The sequence below is a fragment of the Cucurbita pepo genome, chromosome 8 (assembly GCF_057944985.1).
Source record: "Cucurbita pepo subsp. pepo isolate OVF chromosome 8, ASM5794498v1, whole genome shotgun sequence".
In the NCBI taxonomy this organism is placed as follows: domain Eukaryota; kingdom Viridiplantae; phylum Streptophyta; class Magnoliopsida; order Cucurbitales; family Cucurbitaceae; genus Cucurbita; species Cucurbita pepo.
The window spans coordinates 5361820-5374959 of NC_141805.1; the positions used below are offsets into that span (position 1 = coordinate 5361820).

A 13140-nucleotide genomic window follows, 5' to 3' on the forward strand; every position below is an offset into this window, starting at 1 on the left:
TGAGCCGTGACTCAAACGACAACATGAATGTAAGAAAAACATTTGAAAAGACATTAAAACGTAATCATTTATTTCAAAAAAAAATTCAGTACAATGATTTAAACCGTTGACAGTTATGACAACAAAGATATAAGAGTTTATATACAAAAGAAAAGACTGGACCGAGGCCTCAATACATGCTTTACTTGGTGACAATTTTCCTTCCATTTAAGGTTAGTTCACTTCAACTTTCCTTGTTTTAAGTTAAAATTATATTTGATGAGGCTAATTTAAGGTATTTTGCTAGGAATTACTAAGTATAGGCTAGTGTTAAGAGGTTTAGAACGACATGATTGTTGAACACAACTCACGGAAACACTCGCACTCTTTATTAACACCGATCAAGAAGAGAATACAAGACACTCTGTAGAATACTTCTGCTTTTTATTGTTTTTGGATTTCTTGGATGAATAACCTAGGTAGGGTGGAAGGGTATTTATAAAATCTAAATCTGAATCTAACAAATCTGAATCTTTTTAAAATCTAAATCTAGATCTAACAAATCTGAATCTTTTTCCTAAAAAATCTAGATCTCTTTCTCCTCAAATCTCGAGATATTTTTCCTAAATCTCTACTAAAATAAATATATGATGGGCTCGTACAATTATTGGGCTTGACTCTATTGGGCTAGTACAATTATTGGGCTTGACTCTATTGGGCTAGTGATGATATTTCAACACTCCCCCTCAGCACTAGTTCTCATTCGCTGCACCATGTTGAGATGACAGCGAAAGCTCTCATGTTTGCCAGTATTCAGCCCTTTTGTAAACAAGTCTGCCACTTGGTCATCTGTCTTGATCTACTGCATCTCGATTTCTTCCTTTATGACCTTCTCTCTAATGAAATGGTAGTGCACCTCCACATGCTTTGTTCTAGCACGAAACACCGGATTTTCTGCTAGGCGAATCGCAGATTGGTTGTCGCAATGAAGTGGTATTGGATACTCAATTTTCTGGTGCCAATCTTCCATCAAAAGTTTTAACCATGTATTTTCCGGAGCTGCTCTATACTCTGCTTCTGTAGTTGATAATGATATAGTTGGTTGTCTCTTGCTACACCAAGAAATTGTTCCCGAACCAAACTTGAACACATACCCAGTGGTTGGCCTCCAAGTATCATGGTCTCCTGCATAGTCAGCATCACTATATCCAGCTAGCTTCCAGTCTTCGTTTCTTTTGTATAAACGATCGTAATTGATTGTACCTTTGACATATCTCAAGGTTCGTCGAGACGCATCCAAATGAGCCTTCTTCGGATTTTGCATATATTGATCAATGACACCAACTTCATTTTCAAATTTCTTCGGTTGGTTCATGTAGAACTCTTTGTTTAACTCTCCATGCAAGAAAGCAGTATTCATATCCATCTGCCATAATTTCCAATCTTTATTTACCGTAAGTACTGGAGAAACTTGTACGATAATGATCTTTGCCACTGGACTAAACGTTTCATCATAGTCTAGTCCATATTCTTTAGAGAACCTTGAATCTATAGTCTGAGCTTTGTATCTCACGATTGATCCATCCGGGGTACACATTATATCGTAAGCCCACTTGCAAGAGATGAGTTTGGTATCTCTTGGTCTTGGCACTAACTCCCAAGTCTGATTTTGTTCCAGGGCTATAGTTTCTTCCTCCATTGCTTTCTGCCAAGCTGAGTTTTGTGATGCTTCTTCATATGTCTCCGGCTCATTAACTTCGTCTTCTACTGCGTTGGCATACTCTGGATTTGCCTTTAGGATTATTTCTGAATGTCTGAGTTGTTGAGGTGTCATTTCATTTTCACTAGGCTCACTTGGTTGAGTCACTTCTTACTCACCAACACTAGTGTCACTTGAATCTTCAGGCACATTAGCACTTAAGCAAATGTGTACAATTTGCTCCCCCGTCTTTTGTGGAAGAATCTCTTCAGTTTGCTCCTCTGTGTTTTGTAAAAGAATTTCTTCAATTTGCTCCCCCGTGTTCTGTAGAAGAATTTCTTCAATTTGCTCAAGGCCTGGTAATACTTCCTTCTCTGAGGGCCACCCCTCTTCCATTGCACCGCTTTGATCGTCAATCATATGGTTTAAGCATCCTGAATCAATGATCCAGTCATCCTCATAATCGATATGCTCTTCCATCATTGCCATGAGTGCGAGCTCGTCTTCTACTATGGGACATAGTACCTTTGCATCCCATTCATCTTCTATCTTCTTTTTGGATATTGCCACATTGCTTTCAATAGACTTTTTCTTGGATCAACAATCTCTAGACATGTGGCCATTTTTCCCGCAATTATAGCAAATACCTCCAAATCTCTTTTCTTGGAAACTCTTGTTGTCGTTCTTCTGAGCTCTCTCAGGTTGTGCAATTCCTTGGTGGCTTCTTCTTTTGTCACCATTGTATCCACGTTTGGTAGAAGACCTATTATTGCTCCGACTTTCACTTGTGTAGAGTGCTTCTTCTTCACCCTTCAATGTGATGCCTCCCATTTGTTTACCCATGGCTTCTTGGCTAGCTAACAAATTTTCGAACTCTACAAGTGATGGTTGAGTGGGCCATCCTTGTACAGTAGTAATGAAGCTTCGATATTCTGGTCGCAATCCGTGGATTATAATCCTCTTCATTCGAGATTCTACAATGGCGGACTTTGGGTCTAGTTTAGTAATCTCAGACAGATCGATTTGACCTTGTGGAAGTACTGAGCAATCGTCATATCACGTTGTGAAATTGACAACAACTCATTATCCAGAAGTTGTAGCCTCGTATCATTCTTCTTTGAGAACAACATCACGAACGTGTCCCATGCTTCTTTCGGTGTCTTGTCATCCCAAATATGTTCTAACATCTCTTCTCCGATGGTGGTCTTCAAGGCAAACATTGGTTTGCCTGCTTTGATTCTCCATTTGCGCAATGCGCCGTTAGAATCCTCCTCTGGCGGCGTAGTTTCACACCCGCCAACAATCTCCCAAAGATCTTATCCTTGTAAATAGGACATCATGCATGTTGCCCACGTGTTGTTGCTAAGTTTCTTGATTTCTCCAACGATTTGGAAATCACCCATCGTGTTGGCCATACCTCAGTAATACCAAATAAGCTCTTTTGACACAAGATTTTCTGATGTGGAAGATCAGACAGAGCTGCAACCACAGAGTATACTAAGGATTCCAAGAGATCAGATAACCTACACTAACCTCGCTTTGATACCAAATGTTGAACACAACTCACTGTGGGAAACACTCGCACTCTTTATTAACACCGATCGAGAAGAGAATACAAGACACTCTGTAGAATACTTCTGCTTTTTATTGTTTTTGGATTTCTTCGATGAATAACCTAGGTAGGGTGGAGGGGTATTTATACTTAGCTAGACCTAACAAATCTAAATCTACACTTAACAAATCTGAATCTTTTTCCTAAAATAAATATATGATGGGCTCGTACAATTATTGGGCTTGACTCTATTGGGCTAGTACAATTATTGAACTTGACTCTATTGGGCTAGTGATGATATTTCGACAATGTTCTACTCTTTGATTTGGAGTAAGAGTTTTGGTGTTGGATGACCATCGCCCTAGAGTCTTACAAAACGGAGTCGGTAACAAATTATTTAAAAAAATAATAGGAAAATTGAAAGAAGCATAAAATGGGAGATGTTTGAAATAAACGAAGTTTTATTTATTTACTTCAAACCTACTAAAATCTTCCCCAGAGATACAAAAAGTTTGGAATCACTGGAATGTTCTTACCTTGATTGCAAGGAATATCACGTCTGCTCCCCCCGCGGAATCGGAATGTTGTTGAAGAAAGTAAAGAAATCGGATTTGTGAGCAGTGAGGAGAAGCACAGCATACACTCCCTCTCGGTCTGTCTTCTTCCCCTCCGCTCCTCTTTGCCGCTTCCATTTCTGTTTCCTCATCTCTATACATTTCTTTTCTCTTCTCTCCTTTCTTTCTCCATGAACTCACTATTCCAATTTGGGTTTCGGAGTTTCCTTAATCCCTCCAGGTTTTCCCTTATACCCCTAATTGCTTTTCTCTTTATATTTCTTTCTTCCTTCCATGATTTCTGTTTAAATGTTTATACCTAAATGCTATCCTTCTCTTTTCTTCCCAACGCGAACATGGGTTTATTACTACTACTATTAGCAATGGTTTAATTGTTTCTTTGGTCAGCTGAACTAACTTGGGCTCGCCGTAGCCTTGCAGTGAACCAGAGTAGGTTCAGAATTGCAACATTGATACCTTTGCAGACAGTTGCAATGGCATTGAATCGACCCTCTCTAAATTTATCCACACACAATACAACCACCGGTGGGACAAGAAAAGATACAAGTCTGGAAACAAATTCCAGTGAGATTATTGTTGAGGTTGTGGGATGCTTTTGGTTTGAACTGTAATTCATTCACCTTCTATGCCTCTACTCTTTATTCAGATCACGTGTTTGACATACATAGGAAAACGACAGTAAAGTGGACATTCAAAGTTTTAAGGATGACCCCTCGAAAATTGAAGCTATGACGGTTCAAGAACTGAGAATGACATTAAGGTAATGGGAGCTTTATCTTTGAAGTCACTTGTTTTGATGTGTCCTCCGATGGAGAATTCTTGGAATCTTGTTTTGAATACTGAGCTTTGGGTTATATATGCTGCAGTGTTTCAGCTCAAGGGCACCCAGTTCCAAATTTAGACTGTAATAGAGTTCTAACTAAGTTTCTTATTAATAAATGATGTTCACATTTTACAGAAGTGTAGGTATTCTAGCCAAAGGGCGTAAGCATGATCTTGTAATTGCGCTGCAACGTTTTGTGGAGAATCAAACAGTCGGTATACATTATTTATTATCGAAAACTGCATTTTCTTTCTTCCAAAATTGTAGTGCTCTGTAACTTAACATGACTAGAGTAGATACCATCCTAGTTAATTTTGCATTAAAAATTCACATGAATGATATGTGCATTTATTGTCTTAATCCTCCATTTTCATTGAAGTGTAGAATAAGTGAGAAGACTGAGTATATATTTGTTGTAGGCAGTGTTATTGATGCAGTCGAAGATTATAGAGCACAACAGACAGAGAGAGATTCAAATGTATCACCTTCTGAAGGTGAAACTGAGGCCGCTGAAACGAAATTCTTAACACCAAAGAAGAGGCAGTCAGCTAAATCTGGTGCGTTTTCAAGTGGTGCAACGACTGATGCTATCTATCCTTTGAACACCTCTATCTTCTTTAGTATTGTTTTTTTTTCTTCTAAACCTCAAATACACTGCACTTTAAGTACTTTCATTGTTTACTGGTACACTGACTAACAAATTTTCTTACGTAAATTATATCTTTGTAGGTTGTAACCCATCTAGAACAAAGAAAAAAGTATCGTCAGAAGTTGATTCCAGCATCGTAAAGCATGAGCATGGAGTAGAGTTGATGCAAAAGGAGCCGTGGACTGTTCTTGCTCATAAGAAACCTCAAAAAGGTTGGATAGCATACAACCCTAGAACCATGAGGCCTAAACCTCTTTCCAAGGATACAAAATCTGTGAAAATTTTATCTTGGAATGTCAATGGGTTAAGAGCCTTACTCAAGGGATTTTCAGCCGTGGAATTAGCTGAAAGGGAAGACTTTGATATATTGTGTTTACAGGAAACCAAATTGCAGGCAAGTATAATAATTCTTATTTATTTTCTACATTGAGTAAGAACTATTGTGGAGATTATATTTTTTTTCCCGATGGAATTCCATTTCACTATAAAATCAATAACGCTCGTGTATTTAAACTTAGCACTGATTTCACTATATCTCATAGTTGGTTCTGTTGCTTCGCCCATTTTCTTTAGATGTATGCTTCCTGTTGAAATCAAGAAAGAAAAAAATGTGGCAAGGGATGAAATGCTCTTTGAGAAAGAAGGAAAGTTAATAACTTTATTCATTATTCTTCTAAATCTCTTCTAACGTCTAACTTAATTCCTATCATTAAACCTTAAAGTTTGGTTTATTGTTTTAATTAATTAACCTAGCCTATATTTGTAAGCTGTAAAGGCTATGTTCCCCAAATGTTAGCAAAGCACTTTTTAGCTCAAGTATAGAGTTATGCAGATATCAGTAACTTCACCTTTAGTAGACTTTGGTTTTGGAGGGCAAGGGTGGAAGGTTTAAGTTTTAAATTGTTTATTCTAGTCATCACTTATTATTTACTGCTATAAAATAAAAAATGTTATGCTTTCTTTCTCTATAAACTAGAGTCTGGAGTTGAGTTTACATGTCAATTTCTGCTGCAGGAGAAGGACGTACTAGAAATTAAAAACTCTCTCATGGATGGATATCATTATACCTATTGGACGTGCAGTGTTTCTAAACTTGGTTATTCTGGAACTGCAATCATATCCCGGGTATGATTTCCTTTTCCCATATTTGAACAAAAATTTCGTGTACAACAAAGAAAAAAGTCGATAAACATGTCAGCCTGATCATTTAAAATGTTTATATTATGGATCAAGTCCTGGATTCTGCTTCTGTGGTTATCTATTATTAATATTCTATAAAGTATTTAATTATGAAAGCTAGTGAGGCAAAACCATAGTCTTGCAAGGTTCAAAAGTATTGAGAGGGGAAGAGTTATCAGTCTTCTTAAAATGTATTCATTGTGGATCAAGGAATTTATTGTTTTTTTGAGACAATGTTTTTGTTTGATATGCTTGTTGAAACTTGGAGACTTGGAGTCTATATATTATCAAATTGGACAAAATTATCTCTTAATGAATGTCTAATGAGTTTTGTTTTAACTTGTGACTAGGGTTATGTGGTTTGCTAGATGAGGAAGAAGCAAAATGTAAACTCAAATGTTTTTGAGGCAGTTCTTTGTAGCTATCTATTTAAGCTACTCAACAGCCTATGGGTTTCTTGATTCTATAAGTTGCAGAGGTAGGCAATAATCCTGTAGGGTCAGATGATAATTTTGTAGGTTACTAATCAAGGTTTGTAAGCTGAGTAATGAACAAATGGTGCATTTTATTACCCTTATTGAGATGCATCATTTTTTTAGTGAAATATTGCACTGTCATCGTGATAAAGAAAAAATGAAAGAACGTAAGGATTATAAAAGAACCAACCCCAAACAAATGGAGCTAAACTAAAACAAAAAGGTGTTCTAATCAAGCAAAATGAGAACTAAAAGTTAATTACAAAATTTGTAAGAACTGAGGTTCAAAGAGACATGGAACGTAACAAGGTCCACACATCCTCCATCGATCTCTCTAACCCCTTAAAAAAAAATCTATGGCCCCTCTCTCCAACTAGAGCCCCCATAGAACAGAATCACACAAACCCCCCACTAACCGCAAAAATTGAGCTTCCGACAAAAGGGCCAATGGAAAAGAAGCTCCTCAACAACTAAGTAGATATCTCTCGATTGAGTAGCCTAGAGAGGAGGCCCCACGGAACAAAATCACATAAATCCCCTGTAGACGCAAAAACCGAACCTTCTCGCAAGAGGGCTAGGAAAAGAAACTCCTTGGCCATCAAATGGATATCTCTCAACCGAGCAACCTGAAAGCTGATATCCATAAAAGAACTTAAATCGTACAAGTTTCTAAAACTTGATGGGATGTCAGGTTGGCTTTTTCCCTTCCTCTTACTTAGGGTTGTCTCTTGGAAATAATCCGAGATCCATTTCCTTTTGGGATTCCACCTTAGAGAAGGTTCATAAAAGACTAGCGGCTTGAAAAAGACATTTTTTTTCTCAAAGGGAGGAAGATTGGCCTTCATACACATTGTCTTGAGTGGCATCCCTGTTTATTTGTTCTCTCTCTTTAAACCTCTGGGCTATTTGCAATTATATCAACAAACTTATGAGGGATTTTTTTTAATTATTATTTATTATTTTTTTTGTGGGAGGGCATTGAAGAGGGAAAATGTGTGCATCTCGTGAGTTCAAGAAGGTGGGGAGGCTTGTGAGCCTTGGTGATAAGGCAACCCTAATTCTCAGCCTAACGGTCCAAGCGGTTGTTGAACAAGAACCCTTTAATCAAAAAAATTAACACCTCCTTACCCAACATTTGGATCAACTAAGAGATAAAAGCTAGAATTAAATTACCTCTTGATAAGCGCCAACAATGCTGGATTTTGCAAAGCTAGAGATCCTTCTAGAATCCTTGCAAACGTTCACAAATAAAGCTAACTTAACGAATTGATTCCAACCAAGAGCTGGTTAGAAGATGAATGACTCTTAGATCAAACTTGGAATCTATGATGGTCACTCTTAGATTCCAAGACGACTCACTCCAAAATTATCTTGGATCAAAACTAATTCAATGAATCGGTTTAAACATCAAACCTAAAGCAAGGTTTGAAAAAGAATAACACCAAAAAAGGTATCAAGAAAATACAAAGGATTTGTTTGTATTCAACAATGATGCTCAAGCATGAATATTACATGCTTTAAATAGGCCAAAAAGATAACTCAAACATAATGAAGTTCATCTACCAACTACAAACTACAACTACCAATAAAACTAGTAAATACATTGAAGAAAATAAGGCATACATAAGTTGTCTTAATTTGTAGTTCAACTACCAAAGACAAAGTCTTCTAATCACTTTCCAATGTCATCTACTCCATTATTTTCTTGATTTGATATGCTAATGCTATAAAGATTTTTTTAGCTCAAAAGTCCTTGTTCCAACTTGTACACTAGCTAGCCTTTGAAGATGCAATGTATAGGTCTCTTGAATCTTCTTAACCTTGCCTCTTGTAATTGGTCCTTCGGGTACATGCAAAGGGTCCGTAGTTGAATTCATATCACCTCTTAAGATCAAAGATTTAAAAGTAAGATTTGAAATCTTGTTCTAAATTGAGTTACTCCACTATCAAACTTGATCAAGACTTGATTGAATGGTTCGGATGCAATTTACCACAAAAATTGCTTGAAACCTTAGAAATGACAAGATGATGCTCAAATTTCCAAGGGTGAAAATCTTAACTCGAGAGCTCAATTTCATTTCTTCATAATCTGATTTTTATGTACTATTTTGTGGGTATTTATACCCTCTCACAAAAGAAACCTCAAATCCTTTCAAATGCCCACTAAAAAAAAATTATTGCCATGCTTGACAAGTTCGGTAACTTCCAACTGCCCTTCAAATGTCCACTCCAAGAAGTTATGACCATGATTGATAAGTTTGGTAACTCCCCACCTCCTGTCTAATGGTCACTACAAGAAGTTATGGAATTAAAATAATAAATAAAGCCTTCAAAGAAATTATCAATCCAAACCCCATGCTCCACTTCTAAATCTTGCAAATGTTGACTTCCAAAGTTCCAAAGAGTCCTTCCACATTCAAGTTAGCTTGTAACACATGAAATAGAGGTTTGACCGAGCCTATCCAATTTTGTAGATGAAGAATGAACGCTTGTTGAATCTTCTTAGTCTTGGATCGTATAATAGGTCCAGTTGAAACTTGTGGAACACCATGATCCTTATCACTTGGGGAGGTTAGAGTTGGAGAATTTAGGTGCTCGTAACATTGTCTTACTGACTAAATGGCTTTGACAGTTCCCTCTTGAGTTTGGTTCCCTTTGGCATAGGATTATTTTGAGTAAATACGATCATCCTCCTATCATTTCAAGTGAATGTTGGGTGATTTCAAAGGCACTTATAGGAAAATGAGGACATATCTTCTCTCCTCTCATCTTTTTCTTCCTTGGTCTACTGTTTTGTGGTTGATGGGAGGATACATATTGTTGAGAGGATTAGTGGGTGGGGGATGGTTCTCTCTACTCTTTATTCCCCCCCATTTATATCATCCATTCTCAATTAAAAACCATTTCATGGCTAGTATCTTTGGTCCTCAAAGAGCTCGCCCTTGTTGACTTGGTTTTCACTGTCCACTTTACGGTAGGGAGACTACAGACATATTGGCTGTCCTATCGTTGCTGGAGTTGATTGGTCTTAGGTCAAAGAAAGGGGATGTTTGTTATTGGAGTTTTGACCCTAAAGGGCTTTTCTTGTAGTTCATTCTTTCAATGGCTACTAAATCTTTCTTCAGTCAGGGAGTTGGTCTTTTCGTGTTTGTGGAAGGTGAAAGTTCCAATGAAAGTTTAGTTCTTTGTTTGACAGGTTATCCATGGAAAGGTTGATACTTTTGATTGACTTCTGAGAAAGATGCCTTCATTGATTGGGCTGTTTTGTTATCCTTTGTTGGAAGGTACTTGATTTCTTGCTTTGGGGGTGCAATTTTGCTTGTACCTTCGGGGACTCTTTTTTGACGTGTTTGACTTACAATTTGTTGGGCACAAAGGTTGGGAGTTCCTTCTTCATTTGTCAGAACAGTAGGATTGGTGATAAGAGAGACCATAGGGAGCTCTAGTCCACCACTAGGTTCTATGTTTCATCTTCTGTAATTATCTGCTTGCTCTTATTTTATTTTACATGATTGGAGCCTCTTTCTGGACTAGATTACTTATCTGCTAGGTTCTTTCATTTTTTCTTCAATGAAAGCCCGATTTCTTATTTATTAAGAAAGAAACTATTTCAGTGCAAAGCTACTATTACCTGCGGACACTTATAGTTACTCATATTGCCATCATATTTTATGCATTTCAAATCGTTTCCTTTTATTTTTCAGATAGAGCCAATTTCAGTCAGATATGGTGTAGGCATATCAGAACATGATAGTGAAGGGCGGCTTGTGATGGTGGAATTTGAATCGTTTTATTTACTAAATGTTTATGTTCCCAATTCTGGAGACGGATTGAAGAGACTGGTATTCACTTCCCAATTGTAGTTAGCCTTATTTATTTCATCATAAAATGAATGCTTGATTTTATGCTCTATTTTGATGTAAATGCCTCTTCTTTCACTGATATCTCTGATTTCACCTGTAGTCATACAGAATTACCCAATGGGACCCATCTCTCAGTAATTATATGAAGGTAAGTAAGCATTATTATTCTTTCATTTTATTCCTTTATTATTCCATATTTTAGAAAAGACAGTTTGAGACGAGTTTTGGGAGGATTGTTGGGTGGGGGATAAACACATTTGTGCGTTGTTTGTTCGACAAGTTTTCCGAATGATGTGTTATTTGCAGATGACAGTAGAATGGCAGATAGTTTTCTGTTTGGTCTCAGCAAAGTTGGTGCTATTTTGTGAGGAGTTTGATGAGAGGAATAGTAGAATTTCGAGAGGGGTTAGAGATCTTTGGAGGAGGTTCGGGAAGGTGGAGTCTTTTTTTTTTTTTAGTTCAACGGGTGGGGGATTGAACCATTAATCTTCTGAATGGTAAATTGGTGTCTTATCCATTGAACCATGCTTAGTTTGGTAGGGCGTGTGAAGTTTCATGATTCTTTGGGGCGTTCATTAATCATATTTTTTGTGACTATCATCTTGGTTTTATTCTTTTGTTGATTGAACCATTCTTGTTTTAGTTTGAGGCGTTGAGATTGCAGAAATAAGTTCGAGGCAATGAGATTGAGTGGAGTGGGAGAATTTCCCCATTCACAGTAAAGAGCTAATTTCTTACCCAAAAAGTCCTTCACTAATTCCCTTTAATTCACAGCTCCTCAGCCATCAATGCCTTCATGGAAAACATTTCTTATGAGTGGAAAACAATTTGTGTAGGTCTCAACTCCTAATTTGGCCAGTAGGAAAAAGCCCTAAATTCCATTTCCTAGCTTATTATAGCCATAGCTTTAAAACCAATGGATGATTTCAATGGAAGAAATTTAAAATTATGTGAAGATTCGCAACTTTATGGAAGTAAAACTTGATGCACCCAAAGGAGTGCTTTTAGCAAACATATTTTAGGTGTAAAAATTTTGAGTAACAAATGTTCTATATTCTTATAAGTACTTTTGAAGTACTTCTTGGTCAAATGTGCATTCTTATGAAGCACTTTGTATAAACATTGTTCAGTGCGTAAAACTAAAATGTTACATGGTTCGGTTTCCTTAATTTATATATTAACATTTTGTGTAGGAGTTGGAAAAATTGAAGCCGGTGATTTTGACTGGTGATCTGAATTGTGCTCATCAAGAGATAGACATCTATAATCCTGCGGCAAGTGATCAAATTTAGTGCTCTGTGAAGGAGCTTCATTCAAAGTCTCATATTGTGCTTTGTACAATTAGCTTTCTGTTGCATTTTTTTCAATTTACTTACTGGACATGTATGGTTGGATTGAATAGGGAAACCGAAAAAGTGCTGGTTTCACAGACGAAGAAAGGCAATCGTTCGAGACGAGCTATTTGGAAAAGGGGTTTGTCGATACATTTAGACAAAAACACCCTGATGTTGTTGGGTATACATATTGGGGTTATCGTCATGGTGGACGCAAAACCAACAGAGGTAAAAACTCAATCTGCATCTGTTTTTATTACTTATCTATGTGTTCTCTCCTTTGCTCTGCTGTCCTAAAATTCAGCATTTTGGTAAATTTGGGGTAACTTTGGGGTAACTTTGGAGTAACTTTGGAGGGTGGATGAATCATTTTTCTCTAATAAACAGGATGGCGACTCGACTATTTTCTTGTATCGGGAACAATAGCAGAGAAGGTGCATGAGTCTTACATACTCCCTGATGTGGGGGGCAGTGATCATTGCCCAATTGGCCTGGTTCTCAAGTTGTAGCTTCCTTTTTCATTTACCTTTTTTATTTCCTTTCATATGTACCCAACTCTTAACCTTCAGGTTTGTGAAATATTTAAAACAAGGGCTCATTTTGAAATGGAGTTTATATTTGGAGTTCATGTTGAAATGTCATTTTGATTGCCATCCTCTTTCAAAAAAGTGTCCATTATATTTATTCGTGCATGCAAATTTAGGTGACATTAGGTAGTTAAAAGTCGAGTCTTGACTGCTTTACCCATTATATTTTTGTTTCAATGTCTTCCTTGTTTTTTTTTTTTTTTTTTTTGTTTTCATTGCTAGTTCCTTTTGATCTCATTTCACCCAAAGCATGTTTTATACACAGATTAGTATTTACTGCATGATTTATACAATTTTTGATTTCAATGCCTTGAATTGGACGATTTTTGGTGGATCCATCTATGAATCCTCTAAATACTACTAACGGTTTATATTTGAGTTGATGCGTTGGGTGATAATCATCTTTGTATGACGCTATCATTAC

At 37.0% G+C, this 13140-nt stretch overlaps 1 protein-coding gene across 4 annotated transcripts; it reads left to right on the forward strand.

Annotated features, from left to right (window-relative positions):
- Positions 1–3689: 3689 nt before the first annotated feature.
- Positions 3690–12770, forward strand: ARP (apurinic endonuclease-redox protein). Of its 4 annotated transcripts, none has more exons than XM_023664847.2 (12): positions 3690–4025; positions 4218–4386; positions 4474–4565; positions 4764–4843; positions 5048–5185; positions 5358–5671; positions 6292–6402; positions 10637–10774; positions 10896–10943; positions 11989–12069; positions 12198–12357; positions 12517–12770. In XM_023664847.2, the coding sequence occupies exons 1-12, from the start codon at positions 3976–3978 to the stop codon at positions 12636–12638; spliced, it is 1503 nt and encodes a 500-aa protein (XP_023520615.2). In that variant the 5' UTR covers positions 3690–3975; the 3' UTR covers positions 12639–12770. The 4 variants fall into 4 exon arrangements, with proteins under 4 accessions (XP_023520615.2, XP_023520616.2, XP_023520619.2 ...); XM_023664848.2 differs by having other exon boundaries at positions 3691–4025; positions 4226–4386; XM_023664851.2 differs by having other exon boundaries at positions 3691–3882.
- The last annotated feature ends 370 nt before the right edge of the window (positions 12771–13140 follow it).